Source organism: Coenobita brevimanus, chromosome 94, assembly GCF_032717465.1.
Source record: "Coenobita brevimanus isolate Jiangsu-jjx chromosome 94, ASM3271746v2, whole genome shotgun sequence".
Classification (NCBI taxonomy): domain Eukaryota; kingdom Metazoa; phylum Arthropoda; class Malacostraca; order Decapoda; family Coenobitidae; genus Coenobita; species Coenobita brevimanus.
In genome coordinates, this window is record NC_137047.1 from 20,409,589 (window position 1) to 20,434,681 (window position 25,093).

The following is a 25,093-nucleotide window of genomic DNA, read 5'->3' on the forward strand; positions in this document are numbered from 1 at the left end:
CTCCCTCTCCCCCCCTCCACCTCACTCACATACACTCTCCTCGTCAGTCTCTCGCTCTCCATCCCCTCCACATGGCCAAACCACCTCAGTGTGTTTCTCCTAATGCTTGCTATCACATCCACATCCACACCACAATGCTCCTTCACGTCCTCATTTGTCAGTCTGTCTCTCCATGTGACTCCACATACTCATCTCAAATAACTAATTTCCACTGCTCTCACTCTTGACTTCTGTCTCTCCAACAAGGTCCAAGCTTCACTTCCATATGTTAGAGTTGGTATCGCAATACTGTCATGTAGTAGCTTTTTCACTTCCATGCTCACTTCCCTGTTTCTTATCACTGCTCTCAAGGAACCAGCAACCTTTCTTTCCTGATGCACCCTTTCAAGCACTTCACTCTCTAAACTTCCATCCTTACTCATCACACTACCCAAGTACTTAAACGCACTCACATTTTCCATTTCCTCCTCATCCAGCCTCACTGTACATTCAGTGACTCCATTTCTCTCGATGACCATAACTTTTCTCTACGTTCACCATTAGATTCCATTTATTACACACTCTCCCAAACTCATCCACCAAGCCTTGCAGTTCCCCTTCGTCTACATTTAATAACACAGTATCATCTGTAAACAACAGTGCAGGGAGTTTCCAAACACTGCCCTACCTTGTATCTCTTTTATAACCCTATCCATATACAGATTGAACATCCATGGAGACACGACACATCCTTGTTTCAATCCAGCCTTCAAATAGAAAAATTTACTCAGTTCACCATCCACACGCACTGCAGCCTTAGCATCCTCATACATATTCTTCATGGCCTTCAACAACTTCCCATCTACTCCATAATTATATTCTTAATACTTTCCACAATCCTTGTCTATCCACCCTGTCATATGCTTTCTTCAAATCCATGAAGGGCACATACAACTTCTTTCCTTTCTCTAGAAACTTTTCCACTAAAGATCTAAGTATGAATATCTGATCTACACAACCTCTTCCCTTTCTAAAACCTCCCTGTTCGTCTCCAACAAATTCCTCTGTTATCTCCCTAACTGTGTCAATACGTATCCTACCATATACTTTTCCTATTACACTATGAAGACAAATGGCCCTATGATTACCACACACTTCTTTTTCCCTTTTTCCTTTGTACAGGGGAATAATTATATCTGACTTCCAATCATTCGGGACTCTACCTTCCTCCCAGGCCAATCTGCACATCTTCCACAACCATTCTACAACTATCTCTCCCCCATGCCTCAGCATTTCTCCACACACTCCATCAATTCCTGGGGCTTTCCTGATTTTGACCATCTTCACTGCTTCCACAACTTCCATCCTACTGATTTCTTCCTCTCTTCTCACATCCCTCCTTCTCCCAGCCATTCCCCACCACTTATATTTGCATTACTTTCATTATCTATGTTCAACAAATCCTTAAAATGTTCTCTCCATCTGCTCACTTTTTCTCCCTTCTCCACTGGTAATATACCATTTTTATCTTTCACTCTCCAGCTAACTTCTTTGGCACCCTGTCTAACTTTCTCTACCTCTTGCCAGACCATTTTCTTACATTCCCTCCACTTTACACTCAAGTTCCTTCCTAATTCCTCATCCACTCTCTTCTTACTAATCTTTTCACCTCTCTCTTCCTCTCTAAATATAACTCTCTCTTCCATCTCTCAACTTCTTCCATGCCTCTGTTTCTCATCCACTCACTATATGCTTTCTTCTTTTATGCCACTCCCTCTCTCACCTCTTCAGTCCACCATGCTGTTCCCTGCACCCCTTTTTGTCTTCTCTTCACCCCACACACCACCTCACATGCTGCACAGATTTCTTCTGTGTATATCTTGCACACACCTTCCACATCCCCCAGCTGTTCCAATCTAAATTTACCCAATTGCTCCTCCATTTCCATCTTATATTCTGACTTTTTCCATCCTCTTGTAACTTTTCCACTCTCCTTGTATGTACTAATTCCTCCTGTCCTTCCCTTCTTCTATTTCTCCATTTTATTTGGACTTCAATTCTGACCACCACCAAGTGGTGGTCCGAAAGTTCACTCCCCCAGCCTTTATATACTCTTGCTTCCATTACACACCTTCTCATCCTTTCATCCACACACACATAATCAATCATTGCCTTCTGTTCATTCAGTTCACCACCAACCCTTCTCATCACTCACCAAATATACCTGTGGATCATTTTGTGCCTGAAAAGGGTATTAGCTCTCACCAACCCCCTCCTGGCACAAATATCCACTAAAGTACCGCCATTCTCATCCATCAGTGCAGGCACACCCTACTCACCAACTACTCCATCCACCTTCTCATTCCCTACTTTTCCATTCACATCTCCAATTAAAAACACTTTCTCATTCCATCCAAACTTTTCCATGCACACTTCCACATTTGTCCAGAACTCTTCTCTCACTCTGCTTGCATGAACTTGCCATGGCGCATACACACACACAATCGCCCACATTTGTAGTCCAACTTTCAATCTTACCCACACAATCCTCGAGCCAACTGATCCATACTCTCTTATATTCTCCTTCCATCTGTTACTTACAACAACACACGCTCCTTCTTTTGCCCTCTCATTTTCCCCTACTCCTGCACATATACCCCATCCATACTCCTATTCTCTCATGCTCTCACCTCTCCATTTAGTTTTTGTTAACCCACATACATCCATTTTTGCACCCTCAAGCACCTGGACAAAATCTCTTTCACCTCATCATCTGCACCCCTTACATTCCAAGTTGCCATCCGTATCGTGTCCTTTGTTCAGTCCTTAGTCGTCACCTTTTGGTCAGTCCTGGTCCAAGGCTTCTTTCGTATTCTTACTTAGTTGTTTTCCGGTGAGGGGCACTAACCCTCCGCTATCAACCCACTTGTGTCACGTAGGGAACACGTGTTGGTTGGTTATAACGTTACCACCCAATGCTGTAAATGCTCTCCTGGTTTACAGAAAATCATTTGGCTTGCCACTCAATGTAGATATGTGACGAGTTAAAAAAGAATATCATCCATAACTTCAAAACAACTTCATACAGAATCATAAGCAACAATAAATGAACAACAAATGTTAATTGATCATGAACTTAATAATATTGAACTTCATGCAAAACAACTTTAAATGAGGACCACCTCCAAGTAGGTGAGGCTGTGGCATACAACAGTAATGCTTAATGTAAATGATGACTTTCTCAAAATGTCCTCTCCAGAGCATAAAGGTCTGAAGCTAAGCTACTGTAATTCAGGACATTTAAGGGTGGGAGAACAACCTACACCACTAGCAGAATTTTACGACAGAAAGACTTGCAATCGCCAATGGAAATTGAACTGCTGCACATAAGCCATGGTGTGTTGCAGATGGACAGCTCTACCATCAGATCACTAGGTGTCTCTCCCATCAGACCACCAGCTTAATGTCCTAAGGTAGATTTCTTCAAAGTCTGATATTCACTCTATATTCAGGGAAGCAACAATCATTACGTCAAATTTCTAAAGCACATGTGACAAGAAGGGGCAGCCCATGAGTGAGGGGAATCAATAATGTTTTGGTTTACATGCAGGAAGAAGGAAAAATTGGGATAAAATTCAAGACTGCTGTAAGTGATGATAAAACTGCATGGAAGTCTGTAACAAGCAATCTGCATGAGGACACTAATAAGAACAGATAGCGTAGACAGAAGATGCTTAAACTAATTTCATGGAGAAAACTTTCTTGAAGGAAAAATTGTAGTGATCATATGAGGGATACATCAGACAGATGAACAGATACAGCCTAGCTGGAAATAATTACAGACTTCAGACATTAATATAAACTAACATACTGTATTTCCATGGTGAATTCATCAGGGTTGAGTCTCAGTGATCGAATGTGGGAAAGCAATGGTAAGACAGTACAGATACTTAAGAAGGTAGAACCCCCAAATTTTGAGGGATGCAACCACAAACCTCCTGTCTAAGTTTGGCTACAGCTGCCTTGGTTTGATCCAGCTCATCCTTACACTCCAAGAAGCTCTCTGCTTTCTCGTCACTGCAAGAAAAACATAACTGAGTTATGAAGTGTCAATGTATACTAAAGATTGGAAAAGGGAAGAAAAATCATTATAACGACACATTCAGTTCAGAGTACTGTACTGAAGGGTACATGTGCTGGCTGACAATAGAAGTTTTTTTTTTAATGCAAAGAAGAAGGAACCAAAGGCCATGAGCCCACAATAACTGTTCCTTCCAAAAGAAAAACAAAATACAAGAGAGAGCCAAATTCAAGATCCGTTCATTTCGAGATGCCTGGACACACTGCGCGTGAAAGACTGGAGATCATAGGAAGCAGGAAATACAGACAGAGGGAGACAGTTCCAGAGATGACCTGTTGCATAAATGAAGGACTGGGAGTAACAGTTAACTCTTGCATTAGAGAGCTGGACAGGAAAGGGATGAGAATTTGCTGCTAGACGGGTGCTATGTGCCCATCGAAGAGGTGGAGGAATGCATGCACACAGTTCAGAGGAGCAGTGACCATTGAAGTAGCGATAGAAAAGAGATAAAAATGCAACAGTGCGGTGAAGAGACAGAGGTTGAAGGGAGTCAGTAAGAGGAGAAGAGTTAATGAGATGAAAAGCCTTTGACTCCACCCTATTGAGAAGAGCTGTCTGTGGGGAACCTCCCCACACATGAGAGTTGTACTCCACACAGGGGAGGATAAAACCCGTGTATACTGTAGTCAATAATTGTGCAGGGGAAAAGAAGGAACAGAGTCAGCTTAGCACACCTAATCTCTTGGAAGCAGATTTTACGAGAGATGTAACCTGATCTTTCCAAGATAAGTCCAGAGTAAATGAAACCCCAAGCATGTTCAAGGATGATGAAGGATTAAGCTGAATATTATTAAACATTAGTGGGTATACCTGTGGAAGATTTTGTCGGGTTGATAGGTGTAAGAACTGAGTCTTAGATGCATTAAAAACAACCATATTATTTTTACCCCAGTCAGAAATACGAGCCAAGTCAGACATTAGGTGTGCCATAGCCTCATCCCTTGTTTGTTGAAGTAACTGTTGAGATGGGCGTTACAGGAACCGAATGGAAAGGTGAAGGGTGGAGTCATCAGCGTATGAGTGGATAAGGTTAGATGTACAGCTTAGAAGATCATTGATGAACAAAAGGAAGAAAGTTTGTGATAGGACAGAGCCCTGAGGAATACCACTGTTAACAGATCTAGAAGAATGATGGCCGTCTACAACAGTGGCTATAGAACGACCAGAAAGGAAGCTAGCGACGAAGGCACAGATAGAAGGATAGAAACCTTAGGAGGGCAGTTTGGAAATTAAAGATTTATGCCAGACTCGATCGAAAGCCTTTGAGATGTCAAGTGCAATGGCAAAGCTTTCGCCAAAGTCCCGAAAGGAGGATGACCAGGAGTCTGAAAGGTAGGTGAGAAGATCCCCAGTGGAGCGTCCCTGACGGAACCCGTACTGACGATCGGAAAGAAGGTTGTGATAGGAAAGATGCCTTAAAATTTTTCTATTGAGAATTGACTCGAAAACTTTTGAAATACAGGACATTAAAGCAATTGGACGATAGCTGGAGGGTTGGGAGTGGTCACCCTTCTTTGGGACTGGCTGAATGAGAGCAAACTTCCAGCAAGAAGGAAAGGTACAAGTTGACAGACAAAGGCGAAAGAGTTTGCCTAGGCAGGGTGTAAGCACAGAAGCACAGTTCTTGTGAACAACAGGAGGGACTCCATCAGGCCCATATGCCTTGTTAGTACTGAGGCCAGTGATGGCAGAAAATACATCAACTGAAGAAATTTTAATGTCAGCCATGAGGAAGTCAGAGGGGGGAAGTGATGGAGGGAGGAGAAAGTCTGTGCGAAGAGTTCTGCTTTATCAGTAGAAGAAATAGCTACAGAACCATCAGAGTAGAAAAGAGGAGGGAAGGATGATGAGGTAAAGTTGTTAGAAAGGTTTTTGGCAAGGTGCTAGAAGGAGCGGGAAGAATTCGAGTTGGAGAGTTGAGCGCATTTAGTATGGATGAAATTATTTTTAGTAAAGCAAAGAACAGACTTAGCACGATTCAGGGCAGAAACGTAAAGATGATGTGATTCAAGGGTGGGTTGGCTCTGGTACCTTTTGTAGGCCCTCTCCTTGTTGCAGACAGCATTAGAACAAGCAGGATTAAACCAAGGCTTTCTTGCGTTAGTCAAAGGATATGAGAAAGAAATGTATGCTTCCATGCCTGAGAGAATAACCTCCATAATGCGCAAGGCACACTCAGATGGCTCCTGGCCATGGAAGCAATAATCATTCCAGGGAAAATCAAAGAAGTACTGCCTGAGGGTCTCCCAGTCCGCGGCTCCAAAATGCCACAGACGACGTTTCCCTGGAGGGTCCACAGGCCGTACAGGAGTGATAGGACAGGTTAAGGTAATAAGGTTGTGATCGGAGGAGCCCAACGGAAAGAAAAGATTAACAGAGTAAGCAGAAGGATTAGTTGTGAGGAAGAGGTCAAGTATGTTGGAGCTCTCTCCAAGGCGGTCAGGGATACGGGTAGGGTGCTGTACAAGCTGCTCTAGGTCATTAAAGATAGAAAAGATGTAGGCTTGTTCACCAGGTGGATCCGTGAAAGGATAGGAGAGCCAAAGGTGGTGGTGAACACTGAAATCTCCTAGAATGGAGGTTTCAGAGAAAGGAGAAATGGATAGAATGTGTTCCATTCCATTTATTTCATTCCATTCATGAGTCCTTTACTCATCCCTCTTAACCACCTGTGAGGTCTACAAATACCTGTACACTAGTCAAATTTAACACAATGAGAACTACTCAGCTACAGACCAGTTCACTGACCAGTGTTGTAAGATACTAGAAAAGCTGATAAGGGAAGTTTGGGTAAAGCATCTAGAACATGGTATGATAAAAGAGGGGCAGTTTGGTTTTAGGAAGGGAAAATCATGTTACTAATTTTCTAAGCAATTATGACAAAGTTAGAGAAACATTACAGAAAAGAGAAGGATGGGTGGACAGTATCTATTTAGATTTTAAGAAAGCATTTGACAGAGTACCGCACCAAAGACTTTTATGGAAGCTGTACTATCAAGGAGGTATCCAAGGCAATCTTCACTGTTAGATGCAGGATTTTCTCAGAAAAAGGGAAATGAGAACAATATTAAGGGGAAATTACTCATCATGGAGGGAAGTGACCAGCGGAGTTCCACAGGGCTCAGTTATGTTTTTAGTATATATAAATGGCATAGATAGTAATATTGGAAATGGAAGTTATCTAATTATGTTTGCAGATGATGCAAAAATTCAAAAGAAAATTACTAACATAGATTCTTGCAAAGAGCTGCAAGAGGAATTGAACAAGCTTCATGAATGGAGCAATAAATGGCATTTTTTTTTTTTTTTTAAATAACAGAACAAAGGAAGGAAAAACAAATGGGTAAAAAAAATAATCCATACATCAGATTACTGGTGTCCTCTGTTCATAAAATATCTGTAACAATTAGACTTGAACAGTTGTGGGTTGAAATTTGGAGGAAAACAACTCTGGGGAAGCGAGTTCCCGAGAGATGCAGTTCGGGGAATGAAAGAATTCTGATAGGCAGAAGTTCTGCAATATGGTTGAGTGACATTCCAGTCATGAGCACTACCAGATGCCTGTGTAGCACGAGGGAAGGCATAGAGAGGTGGCACCATGGACGCAACTTCGTCTGAGCATTTGCCAAAAAAAATATCTGTAAAATAATGCAAGGGAGGCAACATTCCTTCTTACTTGCAGGGGAGGTAGTTTATATGTAATGGCAGGGTTGTTAATGATTCTAACAGCTTTATTCTGAATTTTGTCTAGTTGTCTTAATGCAACCTCTCCACAACCATTCCACAAGGGTGAGCAATATTCAAGCTGAGAGTGCACATGACTCTTATAAATTATAGCTAACTGCTCATCGGCGAAGAAGTTACAGACTCTGTACAATAATCCAAGTTTCCCCGAGGCGGTTTTAGCAAGTGATCTGACATGAGAGGTCCAGCTCAGGGCACTGCTAAGTGAGACACCAAGAACTTCAATACTTCTGGAGATGGGAATATTAGTAGCACTGAAGGTAATGTACGAATCTGGCAATATCTGTCTATTAGCAAACTGTATATATTTAGTTTTACTAGCATTAATAGAGACAAGGTTGTTTTGTCCCCATTCACTGATTGTAGACAGATCCCGATTTATGGAGATGGCTGCACTGAGTTGAGAGGTAGAGACATCAGACTTTGCAAATGGATGTCCGAGTGTGAATGAACTATGTAGTGCTGAGCCACCCGCACATGAGTGAATGGAATTGTGAGTGACAGATAAGAGATCACCAATATGAACCAGAAATAGGGTTGGCGCCAGAACTGATCCCTGCGGCACGCCGGCGTTAATCAAGTGGAAATTCGAATATACATCATCTACTTTTCCTCTTATTTTCCTGTCACTAAGATAAGAAGAAATCAAAGGAACAAAAGACGTTAGTCCATAGCAAGGGAGTTTGGACAGCAGGGAATGGTGCCATACTCTGTCGAAAGCTTTAGAGATATCAAAAGTTACTGCATGAGTTTCTCCAAAAAGATCAATTGATTGATGGATAGTATGAGTTAAGAGATTGAGTTGTCAATGGTGGATCTTTCGTGGCGAAAACCGTATTGTCTATCACTAATTAAGCTGTTGGATTCAAGATGTTTAACAATATGCTTATTAATTAAAGTTTCAAATACCTTACCAAGAGAAGATGTGACAGCTATAGGTCTGTAATTGGAGGGGTCAGACGAACTTCCTTTCTTCGGAACTGGGTGGATATTGGTTTCTTTCCATGAATTTGGGAACAAAGAAGCACGTATGCATAGTCTGAATAACCCAGCTAGGACAGAGGCAAGTTCAGGGGAACACCTTTTCAAAACAATTGGCGGAATTCCATCTGGGCCCGGAGCCCCGTTGGTAGGTAAATTGTCTAGGATGGATTTTACATATCTTGTCTGTATTTTAAGTGGGGCAATTTCGGGAGAATCAAGTTCCAGTACCGAGACATTCTGGCTGGTATCATCTATGGTAGAGTTTCTGGCAAAGGTACTAGCAAAGATATCTCCTTTCCCACGTGGGTCATTTGTAATATTGCCATCTGAAGATTTTAGTGGGGGAATGGAAGATGACTTGTTAAAGTTATTATTGAAAGAATTAAGAGTTGACCAGAATATTCTATTGTCATTAGGGTTGTTAAGTAGTTTTGATGCTTGCTTTTGAAGAAAGTTTGATCTAGATAGATTTATTACAGCTTTTGCATGATTCCTAGCAATTTTAAATTGGGAGAGTGATTCAGATGTTTTTGATTTTAAGTAAGAGTTATATGCTAATGGAATTTAATGTGGATAAGTGTCATGTAATAAAATTTGGTAAAAGTGAGAAAAGACCAGATTGGTATTATAAGCTAGGAAGATCAACCCTACACATATCAGAAAAGGAGAAGGACCTAGGAGTAATTATCAGTAACAGACTATCTCCTGATGATCACATCAGTGAGAAGGTACGAAACATGTATACATTGCTTGTTAATATGAGAATAGCATTCACATATATAAATGAAGATATGCTAAGGAAGATATTCATCAGACCAACTCTGGAGTATGCATCACAGTAGTCTGGAATCCTCATCTCAAAAAACACAGATAAGATTGAAAAAGTACAACGGGCCACTACAAGATGGGTACCAAGCTTAAGGGATTTAAGTTACTGAGAAAGACTGGAAAGATTGTATTTACCAACGCTGCAGGAGAGGAGGAGGAGACATGATTATGCTATATAAATGCATATCAGGGGAACAGAAAATAGACATAAATGAATATATATCATATGTGTGAAGCATCAATAAGAGAACATTGCAAAATACAGCATAAAAAGAGAGTTGATAAAGATGTAAGGAAATTCAGTTTCCCTAATAGGACAATTGATCGGAATGCACAACTGAATGAGGCAGTGTGTGCCAAAACTATTTATAATTTCAAGGATATGTATGATAAAAATTTTTTAATACACGGGACAGTATGAGCTTGACTCATTCCTGTAAAGATTCAAAGCTAAGGCAATCCTCACGCCTAACAGATTAGATAACTCGTCCCCAGATGATTAATTATAACTATGTTTATCCAACCTAACTCATTCATACCTTAGAAATTCGAATTTTTACTGCTTTCCTCCTAACCTAATTTAATTTAAGGGCGGAAACTACCCGAGAAAGCTTTGAGATGAATGATAAGAGAAGCCGGAATGACCATTTGCCGTTTGTAAACAAAGGGCGAGAGGCTCCGATCATGTTACCCCTACAGAGATCAGAGGACAAATGGCATATTTGTGGCGGCCTCTGGCAATCCCCGCGCATGCGCCATAGGGGGCGGACAGGGGGACAGATCATAACGCTACACCGGTGTCGTATGCACGGAGTGACTTGTGCTGGAAGTTACTGTTCCCTTTTCTGTTTAGCCTAAATTAATCTAACTTAACCACACTTAAACTAACCTTAATCTTACCTAGCGTACCTGTTATGCAGCTTATTCTGGGGCCAACTCCTTGAACTCAGATACGGGCACGGACTTGGGTTCTTTTATTCAGGACCGGGCTAGAGCACGCGAACAAGGGGAAGGGCTCAAACAAAGGCTAACCAGTCTTACACGTATATTACCTTACAAACAATGAGGCAATACTATATATGGGGCATAAGTATGGTGTATCTCACAACACTATGTATCAAAGGGGGCAAGTATTCCACAGAGTTATGACACTATAGCTGAGCACAAGTATTACACAAGGGTTGTGACACTACAACTGGAGCACAAGTATTACACAGGGGTAGTGGGGCACAACATTACACATAGTATATAACACACAGGGTCCATGATACTATAGGGAGGTCACAAGTGTTGCACAGGGGTCACGATATCATGGACGGGACACAAATATTACAAAAAGTCTATAACACACAGGGTCCGCGATACTATAGGGGGGTCAAAAGTATTACACAGGGGTCTTGACGCTCTGGACGGGGGGAATATCACTCAGGGTCTATAATACTATGGACGGGGCACAAGTGTTGCACAGAGTCGATAACACCACGGGTGGGGCACTGAGGTGCACAGAGGCTAAGTCACAGGTACAGGTTATGGCCCGGTGGGAGAGGAGGGCCGTCAGGGGTGCGCTCTCGATAGAGGCGCCAGTCTCGGGCTGCGCACTCTGGAGTCCGGTGTAAGCTGGAGGGTGACGTGGTGGGCGGCCCCTTCCTGGCGGGGGCCTCTGGAGTGTGGTGGCCTTCGGGACTGGGTCCAAACAGGGCTAAGAGGTGCATTGCATGGCGCCTGCCCTTGGCCGTGGTGGGGGTCCTGGAGGAGAGTCCGGGCTGGTTGGCTGCAGGGCGCCCCTTGAGGTCCGAGGGCTGCAGTCTCGCCGGGAGGGGAAAGCTGTCAGGAGTCGTCTGCGGCCGCTCGCCTTTGGAGAGTCCGTCAGCTGCTGGGGGTGTAGGGGGCTGGGCAGTAGGGATAGGACACTCAGACTCACAGCAGGTCCGCTCCAGACACTCTCCAAGAGGAGCTCTGTTGGGGAGCAGTCTCCGCCCTTTATAGAGGAGGGGGAGCAGGAGGAGCATCTCGTTCAGCCTCTGGAGGGGTGGGCTTAGCCAGAGACGACGCCCTCGAAGGAAGTCTCCAGGTTAGTGGAGGAGGGAAGACTGGTGATCTCTCCCTCAGCCTGGCAGGTCCAATGGACTCTACCAGAACTCCACCCTGAGGCAGAGGAAGGAGGTCCGGTGGACTCTCCTTCCACCTGGCAGGTCCAATGGACTCTACCCAGGCTCCCTCCTGGGGTAGTGGACAAAGGAGGTCTGGTGGACTCTCCCTCGGTCCAATGGACTATGTCAGGGGACCACTCGTCCCAGGGACAACAGGAGGAGGAAGTCTGGCAGACTTTCTGGCTCCCGCAGCAGGTTCAATGGACTCTACCGCTCTCCTGCTGCTGAGGGAAAGTTGCAGCTGTGGGACGACCAGTGGTCTCCCCCCTTGTGGTAGTTTCAATGGACTCTACCAAGGCTCTGTTCCCTTCCCTGGGACTGCAGGTGAAGGTCATCTGGTTGACAGTCCAAGACGCCTGCTCCCGAAGGTGGGTGGCAGAAAAAGGAGGTCCAGTGGACTCCCCTTCTACAGCAAGTCTGATGGACTCTGCTGCGCTGCTGCTCCCCTGGGGATAAGTAGGGCTTTGAGGACAGGTGGTCTCTCTACTCTTGTGGTGGCAGGTCTGGTGGACTTTGCTACTGAGGGCCTACTTGGGACTGCATTGAAACAAGTCCCATCCCATGTCTAGTGAGAGCTGTCCTCATCAGAGGGTAATGCACCTGGCAGATGCACTTCCCGTGGGCCTGGCTGGGTGGAAGTGGGGCATAAGGTAGCTGGGGACATGGACCGGTGTGGTGCAGGACACCTGTAAGCCTTCCCGTGGCCTCATCTTGGGGTGGGTGTTGCCTTCCCGTATCCTCCTCTTGAGGTGGTTGTGTTGGGGTCGCTCCGTCGAGTTGGGTATTTAACTAACCTTATCCTAGATCAACCTAACCTAAACCTGAACTAAACTAACCTTAATTCACAAAATGACTGATTTCATAATCTGCCTGTAACATGCATACATACACTTATACTCATTTACATATATCTATATATCGACCTATAGTTACCACTCTCTTCCTGACACATGTATTTCATAAAATGTTGATGATAAATGAAAATACTTGAGATAACATGCGGATACTTTCAGCATAACTAAAAGGACACTCGGTGCATGCGCACTGTGCGGAACGGTAACTTCCTCTGTGCGTACGACGCCTGCATTGCCTGGGATCCTGGGAGGACAACCCCCAGCGGAAGATGGCCCCCAGTACCCAATTTTACCTATTGGGCCTATTTCCCCAGGGATATATTTCCCATGGACCTGTTCCTGCTATGGACATGTGGAACTATTTTGCCACTTTCTGCCTACCCACACTGCCTCACCCAGCCCACCACACCTACCAACCCACCCACCTAGTTTACCTGCCCAATCCACCCCACACCACCCCATCCCATCCACTCACCCACCTGATCCTTTGTAGCTAAAACTGATATGGCTGCAGAAGGAGGTAAAACTGTACGATAATTGGCCACCATGTTGACTTTGCAAGTCAACTACAGTACAATCCCAGCTATCCGGTATCCAGACAAACGGAATACTCAGAACAACGGGAAAATTCAAGGGCTGGTAAAAATGTCAGTAAGTTATAACTGTGCGCCAATTTGAATGGACCGCCAAACCGCCGTTTGATTGTGTCACTCGAGGCTGGGGGAAGTCAGACAAAGCGAGGTGAAGGCATTTCCGGCTGATGTAAATCCCTAGCAAATCCTCTTAACCACCCCTCCTCTCTCCCTCTTTCCCCTACTTGAATTCAGTCATCCTCCACACCCGCCAAAAATCACCAGTCTGCGTTTTGCCACCAGACAGTAAACAAGGTCTCTTGCTATTGTGTTCCTCTGATAGACGGTAATTTGTACACTCCAAAATGCCTAAAGTGCAAACTAAACGTAAGCGTATCGTGCTTACCTTGAAACAGAAGCTGGACATATGCAACAGACTTGAAAAAGGCGAACATTATAAAACACTAATGGCTGAATATAAATGTTAATAGGAATGAAAGTTTACTTTGTTGGAAGAAAAATAAATAAATAATATGCCTGCATTTCATACGTACATCATTTATTTTATTTTCTGCAAAACAGCTGAGTGGCGGGTGAGGGGTGGAGTGATGGAGGTCAGGTAGGGAAGAAGAAGAAGTCGGAAACGTAAACAAACTCACGTGGGGACACAGGTGTTGTGATAATTCTACAGTGCAGTCTTAACACATCATCAGTTCACTAATAAATGTTCAAGCTTTTATTTCTTTATTTTATTTTTCAATTTTTATGAGTACAGTACATATAATGAATACAGTAATTCGGTAAACAATGGACTGGTGTAATTTGCAGTACTGCAAATTGCTAGACATTGAACACGTGCGTTATGACCATGGTGTGTGTTTACAAGGCAGTTTTTCAGGCGGAATCTCTTAGTGTAACCCCTAATGTGACTGGTGAGTACCTGAACTGTATTTACTGCTGTGATAGCCTTTGTATAGATTTGACTTGAAAATCAGAAATACGGGAAAAATCTGTAACCGGGAAGGTAAATTCCCCAAGCCTCCCGGTTAACTGGGATTGTACTGTATATATAAAATGTGTGTGTGTGTGTGTGTGTGTGTGTTTTCTTACCTAATTCTTACCTAATTATATCTTTACAGGAATGAGTCAAGCTCGTACTGTCCCATGTCTTAAACCATATTCATCGTACATATCCTTAAATTTATGAATTGTTTTCGCACACACTGTTTCATTCGGTAGTGCATTCCACTGATCAATTGTTCGATTTGGAAAACTAAATTTCCTTACGTCTTTATCGTCTCTCTTTTTATGCAGTTTTTCTGCTGTGTCCTCTAGCTGATGCATCCCCACAGGTTATGTAATCATTTGTCTATTTTCTCCTTCCCTGATATGCATTTATATTGCATAATCCTTCTCTCCTGTAGTGTAGGCAGATTCAGTTTTTGTAGTCTTTCTTCGTAGCTTAGATCCCTTAAGTTTGGTACCCATCTTGTAGTGGCCCTTTGAATTTTTTCAGTCATATCTACCGTATTTGTTTTTTGAGATGAGGACTCCAGACTACTGATGCATACTTCAAGGTTGGTCTGATGAATGATGTTATTATCTTTCTTAGCATGTCTTCATTTATGTATGTGAATGCTATTCTCATATTTGCAAGCAGTGTATACATGTTCCGTACCTTCTCACTGATGTGGTCAGCTGGAGATAGTCTGTTATTAATAATCACAACTAGGTCCTTCTCTCTTTCTGATGTGCGTAGGATTTTATTTCCCAACTTATAAACCCAATCAGGTCTTTTTCCACTTTTACCAAACTTGATTACATGACACTTGTCCATATTGAATTCCATTTGCCATGTATTGCTCCATTCATGAAGTATAATTAATTCTTCTTGTAGCTCTGTACAAGAGTCTGCATCAGTAATTGTCCTTGTCACTTGTTATTACTTTTCATTCCTTTACAGGTGGCTTTACATTGAGTGACAAGCCAAATCGTTTCCTGTAAACCAAGAAACCATTTACAACGCTGGGTGGTAACCATATAACCAAACCATACGTGTCAACAAGTGGGTTGGTGGAGGGTTAGTGCCCCTCCTCGTAAAACAAATAACTCGAAAGTCAAATGGCCACCCCTTACGGGATTATGGCATCTGGCAATAGATAGATAGATAGATTTCGGCATCATCAGCAAACATATTTAGATAGCTTTCATTTCCAATGTTTATCTACATCATTTATATACACTAAAAACATGATTGGTGCCAGCACTGAGCCCTGTGGAACTCCGCTGGTAATTTCCCCTTAGTACTGTTCTCATTTCTCTTTTTCTGAGAAAATCTTGCATCCAACAATACAGTTTGTCTCGGATTCCTCCTTGATGGTACAGTTTCCATTAAAGTCTTTGGTGTGGTACTCTGTCAAATGGTTTCTTGAAATCTAAATAGATACTGTCCACCCATCCTTCTCTTTTCTGTAATGCTTCTTTTACTCTATCACTGTAGCTCAAAAGATTAGTAACACAGGATCTTCCTTTTCTGAAACCAAACTGTCTTTCTGTTATCATACTGTGTTCTTCTAGATGATTTACCCAAGCTCTTCTTATCAGCTTTTCTAATACCTTGTTTACAACACTGGTTAGTGATACTGTCGGTAGTTGAGTGGATTCTGTCTATTCCCTTTCTTGAATAAGGGAACAAAGTTTGCCTTCTTCAAAATATCATGTAGTTTACCTTGTCTCAAGGATTTCTACCATGTCTCAGGGATTTCTTGAAAACTAAAGAAAATGGTTTACTTAACTCCTTTGCACATTCATGTAGCACCCAACATGAAATTTCATGAGGACCATTTGCTTTTCCTTTGTCTAATTTACTTAACTCCTCCTGCATTTCTTTTTCTGATATTTGAATACCTGGTAATATATGTGGGCATGCATGTTCCTTATCATCCCTCTCATGATTATTTTCTTCTGTAAAAACTGATTGGAAATTCTTATTTAGTGCCTCACAAATATCCTTCTCTTGTGTATAGGTGATCCCCTCGTCCGTAATGGATTGTATTTTATTGTATTTTTGGTTCTGCTTCTGTTGTAGCTGTAAAATAGCTTCGGTTGATCACTACTTTTATGATATCCTCCTCAAACTGTTTTTGGGCTTCCCTCCTTTTTCTTGTATAATCGTTTCTTGCCTCTTTATAGTTGTTATATGCCCTTTCATTATTGTGTTCTCTATATCTATTCCACAACAAATCCCTTTTTTCTTTTGGTTTTCTACATTCCGTATTGAACTGTTTCTTTATTTTCTTTTCTGCTTCTTTGTGCTGTGGAATGTGCTGCTGGACTCCTATTTCATAAAGTTCACAGAATTTTTTATATATAGTATTTAAATCTTGTCCTCTAAGCTCATTTTCCCAATCAATTTCTAAGAAGTCCTTCTTTAGGTCATGATAGTTCCCTTTTTATAATTTAGGCTCTTGCTGTAACCTCCATTGCTGTTAACTATGTCATACGCAATCCTGACGTTACAATTTAGTACTGCATGGTCGCTTTTGCCGAATGGAGGGTGATACATTGAACTGTCAATATCGTTTTCTTGCCTAGTAAAAATAAGATTTAGCACTGCCGGTACATCGAGTCCTCTTTTTCTGATGCTTTCCCTTACTTGTTGCATTAGGAAAAACTCCCGCACGAGATCCAGGAGCTTTTGGTCCCAATAGCTTTCTTGGCTTATTATATCTAGAGTATTCCAATTTATATTTGTATTAAAATCTCCATTTAGTATAATTCTTTCTGATTTCTCTTCCACTCTATGTAGCAATGCTTGTAAACTCTGAATTGTACTCTCTGCCAAATCATCATATTTGCCTCTTTCCCATGTGTTTGATCTGGGTGGCATGTACAAATTGGCTACAATTAATTTTCCTTCAGATGTATTGATCTCTACTGCAATCAGTTCTACTTGTGATGGTATATCTAGTTCTATTTCTTTGACTTTTAGATTTTTCTTAGTTAATATTATAATTCCTCCCCCTTTTTTTAAGTTCCTATCTCTTCTTCATATGTTGTATTCCCTTAAGTTTAGGATGTCATTTGATATCCTTGGTGCTACTTTTGTTTCAGTTAGGCATATTATATGTGGTTCATTTTCTGATATAATCATTAATCTCTAATAATTTAGATACCACAGGTGCTCATGGGCCCTTCGGGCCCCTCGCACTTGCTCCTGTGGAGGGATGATAATCCTGGAGACCTATGTGACTATTCACAGTGTTTTGCAAATATATAAATAAATATGATGTAACAAATTAACTTTAACATAACTAGATAGTTGTTAAGTACAGTCTGCATGCAAATTAATTTGAATGTATAATGACAAGCAGAACTCTTTTACAGTATTTTATGTGTTATCTGGTTAATCTGCACACACAATTGGGATATTTATATTCATATTTGTGAGTATGTACATATGAGATATTTATTATAACAGTGTAGTATATGCATATGAATTCATGTGTTGAATGAGCATGTACAAATAATTTTTACTTGCATGTGCTTTATATATGTGCGTAAATGTATAAGGACTTCTTATGTTCTGTCAATTTAAATATAGTGATATGGTGAGACTTTGTGTATATACGAGTAGTGTAAGTCATTGTTTTTTTAGGATACCAAGTAAAATTTTATTAAGTTACCCTCTCTCATAAAAGAATGGAATTGCATATACTGTATTGCTAGACAAATATTTTGTATGGAATGCCCAAACTCTTTACAGTATGTATGATTCATTGTGTATTATACATTTTTTGTCAATAAACTAACTAACTATGTGTGTGTGTGTGTGTGTGAGAGAGAGAGAGAGAGAGAGAGAAGAGAGAGAGAGAGAGAGAGAGAGAGAGAGAGAGAGAGAGAGAGAGAGAGAGAGAGAGAGAGAGAGAGAGAGAGAGAGAGAGAGAGAGAGAGAGAGAGAGAATAACTTTAGCATATGATGACGATGATGATAAAACACGTCTAACTAAACCATACCGCTGCTGATTCTACAACTACAGGTGATCCTTACATGACCGTCCAAAATTAAGGGCTTGTCTGCATCTTGGTACTCCCAGTTTTAATAACATGGCTCTCTTGCCCGAGTGACAGTGAGTCCCGAGCAACTGAGACGAGAATCACACAACCAGAATGTGATTACTTCTCTCTCGTTCTCATTATTTTTTGCATGAAGAAAAGGAGGCATGGAAAGAGTCTATACTCTCCTCTTCTTGTCCTTTCTATAAACACAAGTCTTATCGACGACGGGGAATAAACTGTAATCTTGTCTGTTAATGTTATGAGACTTTCCTCGTCCTCCCCGGCAAACTAAATCAAAATTACTACATAAAGTTGATCGTAAGTCTGTCAGTGAGTCAGCCTCCTGATCATTTTGACCCCACGATAACTACTACCAAATCTACTTCCTGACCTTTTTTGAGTCCTGGCAACCCTGGTACTGGCAATTTAGTTACACTCCTCACTACAACAGGCTATCGTTAATGACTGTGTATACATATCTTATTCCTAGTCTATGATTCTCCACTCTACTGAACCCCTTACGATAAATATCTCTTGTTTCCTCCAAAAGCCTCTCATACTAACGGCGTTAATGAAGGCTAATTACAACTCCCGCTTGAAAGATCTCTCCCAGGCAGAATACAACCGTTTCGAGGTAGAAAGAATAAAATAGCTACAAATGAGGTTCTCGGGCTAACAGTATCAATATTCCAGAAGAAAGTGAAAATTCTTTACTATCATGAGCTATCAATCACCTGCGTCATCTAAACATACTTTTTTAATCATTTATTCTTATTTGGAGTTGGTTTGGCATATTGTACATAGTGTGGGATACAAAGCCATTAACGATGATGATGATGATGATGATGATGATACATAATACACGAAATCGATGACATTTCATATTAACTGCCTAAGAAAATGACATGCAGTAAGGAGGGAACCTTTGTTTACACCAGACTGAAAACACATATACTAAGACAAATGGAAATTTGAGACAATGCACTTTGTAGTCCTTAAACACACACACACACACACACACACACACACAGGGTCAAACATACACTCTCATTCAACTCCCACCATGTAGGCAGAACAAGCAAGTCGACCTCCAAACTTATGACTCGTGTTTTCAAACTCGGCGAAAAGTTGACGAACTGTGTTAAAAATACCTGGGTCGAGGGAAGGAGGAGAGGAACAGGGAAGGAGAAGAGGAAATGGAGAGGGAGGAAGTGAAGAGGGAGTAGGAGGGAGAGAGGGAGGGGAGGCGGGTGTGGTGCTGACGGACTGGTGGCTACTTGGATACATCGGCTTTTGCACAGTGGAAAAAAAATTGAGGCAGCATGAAAAACCCGGCCACGAGAACCATTATTACGTCCGCAACTACTTCCCTGAGGGTAGAACCTTGACTCCTAACCAAAAGATAACACGAGACGCTGATGGGCGTGAACACAGTGGTGAAAGTAGGGGTGGGGGATCAAAAACTACCAAACATATAATATTGCGGTAAATTACAGAATCATTTACTGTTAAGAAAAAGAACACACCGCAATGTAAAATTAGGGTACCAGCATCTAAAATAAAATCCGCATCATACAAATGATGCTCCTTTTTTCTACAATAGTTTTCATAATATATCTATCATTTTATCTATCTATCTTTATCAATTAATTGAGCAATCTCTGTCTACACACACACACACACACACACATTACGCTCTATTACAGGGTATTTGTTTCTCCGATTATGCTTCTTTGCCTCTTTAGGTTAACTCGCCAGTCAGATGATTGTTTCACTTCTTCAGTGTATAACTCTTAACTTTCACAAGTTACAATATATGCTTTAGTCTTTCCAGTGGAGTAGCCTTTACAGAATGAGTTTTACCCGCTTAATGCAGCTTTAATCAAATGTAACATCTAAGTAATCTTCTGTAACTATCTCCATTATTAATCTCAAGAACTAAGCATGTGCTCATATGACAACAGGGCGCTTTCACTCTGTCAGCCTGGCTTCAGCATCACAAGGCAGGACCGATTTTATTACTTCCGAAAGGTATACGCGAAATATTTTTCACGCTAGGAGTCCATGGTTCTCGTGCAACTCTTAATCGCTGCACGATGTCTTTTTCAGCTGGAACAACTTTACTTTTGCTGCAACCTGTATTCTTTGTCTTACGGTACGTTTCGCAGTAACCCAGCAACGTTCAGTTTATAGCTTTATTCTATTTTTTTTTTTTTTTTGTCGTAAACTTCTTGTTCAGTATATGGGTTTATGTTTCCCTTATAACCTCCATGTTCAGTACTACTTTTCTCCTGAAACTTACTATGTTCACTATACGTTTTCCCTGTGACCTCCACCTTTCAGGATACGGCGGTTCGCATTTCTTCTCATCAAGACTTTTCTAAACCGCAAGAATTCCGCCCTCAACACCGCTCTATCATTGTCAAGCGCCCCCACAGACCCCTGGCGGGCAACTCCAACCTGTGTGCCGTTCGACAATTTGCACTTTTGGGTCAGGTCGATGTCTTTCAGCGCCTGAAGACTCCCAGCTTTGACGTAACCACCACATGCAATCAGCCATAAATCTCTGAAATGTTGATGCCTTCTTGTGTATAGAGAGCCGTGACCAACACACTCTAAGTCATACAATGTACTGGTTTTGAAATGCAGCTTTTCTTCTTCTTCTTCTTCTTTTTTTTTTTTGTGTGTGTGTGTGTGTGTACTATACGACGACGCAAACGCTGGTCACATATTGTGTTTGCCTTAAACTGATGAAACTTTCTGGTTCAGTACATACAGTACACAGAGACCTTTGGGAGAACGTATACCCTTCAGACGCAAACATCTGAATCAATGTCATATAACATGCAACAACAACAAAAACAACAACATTAGTAATAATAATAAGTGCAGAACATCCTCCTTTACCACCATTAATGAATTTTCTAAAACATACTGTACTCTAACTTCTAAGTAAGATAAAATGCAAAATGTTCCAAAGTTGCAGTCACTTTGGCAAAGGCATCAGCAGACCACGAAACCAAACACTGACAGCCTGGTCGCTGGCACTGCTTCATCGACATGATATGATGATTATAGAAATAATAATAATAATAATAATAATAATAATAATAATGATAATGATAACAATAGTAATAGCAATAATAATAATAATAATAATAAATAATAATAATAATAATAATAATAATCTATCTATCAATCTATTGCCAGACGCCTCAATCCCGTTTGGGGTGGCCACAAACAAATCGCCTCCAAGTCGCCCTGTCCCCCGCCATTTCACTGCCCTGCTCCCAACTCACACCCCTCTCTCTCATATACCTCTCCACCCCATCTCTCCATCTCATCCTCGGCCTTCCCCTCCCTCTTCCCCCCTCCACCTCACTCACATACACTCTCTTCGTCAGTCTTTCACCCTCCATCCTCTCCACATGGCCAAACCACCTCAGTGTGTTCCTCATAACGCTTCCTATCACATCCACACCACAACGCTCCTTTATATCCTCATTCGTCAGCCTGTCTCTCCATGTGACTCCACAGGCTCCTCTTAGGTAACTCATTTCCACTGCTCTCACTCTTGACTTGTGTCCCTCCAACAACGTCCAAGCTTCACTTCCATACGTTAGAGTTGGTATCACAATACTGTCATGTAGTAACTTTTTCACTTCCATGCTCACTTCCCTGTTTCTTATCACTGCTTTCAAAGAACCAGCAACCTTTCTTCCCTGCTGTACCCTTTCATGCACTTCACCCTCCAAACCTCCATCCTTACTCATCACACTACCCAAGTACTTAAACGTACTCACATTTTCCAATTCCTCACCATCCAACCTCGCAGTACATTCACTGACTTCACCTCTCTCAAAGATCATCACTTTACTCTTCCCTATATTCACCTTTAGATTCCGTTTCTTACACACTCTCCCAAACTTATCCACCAAGCCTTGCAGCTCCCCTTCGTCTTCACTCAACAACACAGTATCATCTGCAAACAACAGTACAGGGAGTTTCCAAACACTATCCTCTCTCACCAGGGCTACTCCAACATCCACTACCCTACCTTGTACCTCTTTTATTACCCCATCCATGTACAGATTGAACAACCATGGAGACATGACACATCCCTGTTTCAACCCAACTTTCAAAGAGAAAAATTCACTTAGTTCACCATCCACACGCACTGCAGCCTTCGCACCATCGTACATACTCTTCACAGCATTCAACAACTTCCCATCTACTCCATATATTCTTAATACTTTCCACAATCCTTGTCTATCCACCCTGTCATATTCTTTCTCCAAATCCATGAAAGCCGCATACAACTTCTTTCCCTTCTCTAGAAACTTTTCCACTAAAGATCTAAGAATGAATATCTGATCTACACAACCTCTTCCCTTCCTAAAGCCTCCCTGTTCTTCTCCAACTAATTTCTCTGTTCTTTCTCTAACTCTGTCAGTAAGTATCCTACCATACACTTTTCCTAATAATAATAATAATAATAATAATAATAATTATTATTATTATTATTATTATTATTACTATTATCGTACTAGCCCTAATTTCCACCTACGAGATGGAGTATGACAGAATCCACAAAGAATGCGAAAGCAAATAAGTAGAACCGCAAGCATCGAGGCCAGTGCAATGGGCCACACAATCATTAACATCATTTAAGCCTTCGAAATCTTGGCACCAACTCGTGAACAAAACCCATCACTACCTTAATTACTATTATTATGATTAATTTTTTTTAAAGATCCTCTTCACATACGTACACTTGTGGGATAGGGGTCAATCAGTGAACTATCAACCCCTGTCAGGTGTCTGTTCTTCAATATATTCTACCCATATATGTCCATCCCTTGTCAATTCCTTATCATCCTCATCTTCCAAGTTTACTCATCATTCACACCACTTTACACGCACGTACACAGACACACACACACACACACACACACACACACACACACACACACACACACACACACACACAGGATATATGGAGTTACCAACAATTTAACACGGCATACAACGTGGTAAGTTGGGCGACGACCATCCACTCATTGGATACAGTGTTGCGTTCTGGTGACTTGACAATGAAACGCCAAATGGTTTCCTGTAACATGGGAACTATTACTTACACTGGGTAGTAACCATATACCCAAGACGGCTGGTAGTCTACAGAGTTACGGCGATCCAACCTGATGGGGCAGGTAAGTGGTTATATTCGAGAAGAAATTGAGGTTTACTGCCCATATAACGCCACTTAGGGATTAGCGAGGCTAGTCGTCCTTGCCTTAAATGCCGGGAATGAGTAACGTAGCGCCAGGGCCCCATGCTCCTGATAGGGCAAAATAGGACTGGATGATTTTACACACACACACACACACACACACACACACACATATATATATATATATATATATATATATATATATATATATATATATATATATATATATATATATATGTATATATATGAGACAATGAGAAATTGATAATATTCTTATTCTTATTCTTATTATTTCCCCCTGCGGGTAGTGGGGTTTCAAGAGTACTCCCCCAGTATCCCTGCTTGTCGTACGAGGCGACTAAAAGAGTTGGTGATGGGTTAGTGCACCACCCCGTAAAAAGAACTAACTAAACAAGCGAATAAAGCGCCTCGGACCAGGACGGACCAAACGTTGACGACTAAGGAACGGACAAAGGACATTCTGAGGGCAGGAACGTGGAATGTGAGAGTGAATGATGAAGTGAAAGAGAGATTGTTCACGTGCTTGAGGATGCAAGAATGGATTTTTGTGGATTGACTGAACTAACTGGAAAGGTGAAAGGGTGAGAGAATGGGAATATGGTTTAGGTATATGTGCGGAAGTTAATAAGAATGAGAGGGCAAGAGAGGGAGTATGTCTGATGATAAGCAAGAAGTGGAAGGAGAATATAAGAGAGCGTGGATGGTATACGTTTATTGATATCTGGTCGACAGGACGGAATGCATTATCAGGGAGTAGGATTGTTGCTGGGTTGTAAGGCAAATAAGGCTTTATGTGAGTGGTATCCTGTAGATGAGCGATTGTTATACGCACGGTTTAAATCAAATCATGGCAACATCAGTCTGTTTGTGTGTTATGCACCTACTAATGATGCACTCGATGAAAGGAAAGACACATTTTATGAAAAGTTGCAAGAAGGAGTAGGAAGGGTACCTAGACATGATGTTTTGATCTGCGTTGGAGACTTTAATGCAGTAATGGGCTGTTCAAATGAGGGATTTGAGGCATGTATGGGTAAGATGGGAGTTGGTAGTAGGATGAGTGAAAACGGAGTGAGGTTTGGAAGCTTCTGTCTAGCAAATGACTTAGTCATCGGGGGCACACTCTTTCAGCATTGCAATATACACAAGACAACTTGGGTGTCGCCGTGTGGAAAATATAAAAATCAGATTGATCACATCGCTATCAGTAGGAGGCATAGAAGTTCTCTGCTAGATGTTCATGTTAAACGGGGAGCGGATATTGGTAGTGACCATCAACTCAGCATTGCAAAAATAAGGTTTAAACTTAAAAATCAGAAGAAGGAAAAATCTGGTGTTGGTAGATACGATATTGTTAAGCTTAGAAGGGAAGGAGAAGAAAAGGAGGAATTCAGATTAGAATGCAGAAATAGGTTTTTGGTGTTGGAAACGTTGGAAGATGGGGAGAGAAGTGTAGATGAGATGTGGGAGGATGTGAACAAAGTTTTGCATGAGACTGCTGAATGTACGATTGGAAGGAGACATAGATTCAG

At 41.6% G+C, this 25,093-nt stretch overlaps 1 protein-coding gene across 1 annotated transcript in view; it reads right to left on the minus strand.

Moving 5' to 3' along the window:
- Window positions 1-25,093, minus strand: part of Girdin (protein girdin) — an 818,609-nt gene that overhangs the window by 341,441 nt on the left and 452,075 nt on the right. The window contains exon 7 of the mRNA XM_080282575.1: window positions 3,975-4,056. Within this exon, the coding sequence (XP_080138701.1) occupies window positions 3,975-4,056 (82 nt within the window). The remainder of the gene's footprint in view (window positions 1-3,974; window positions 4,057-25,093) is intronic.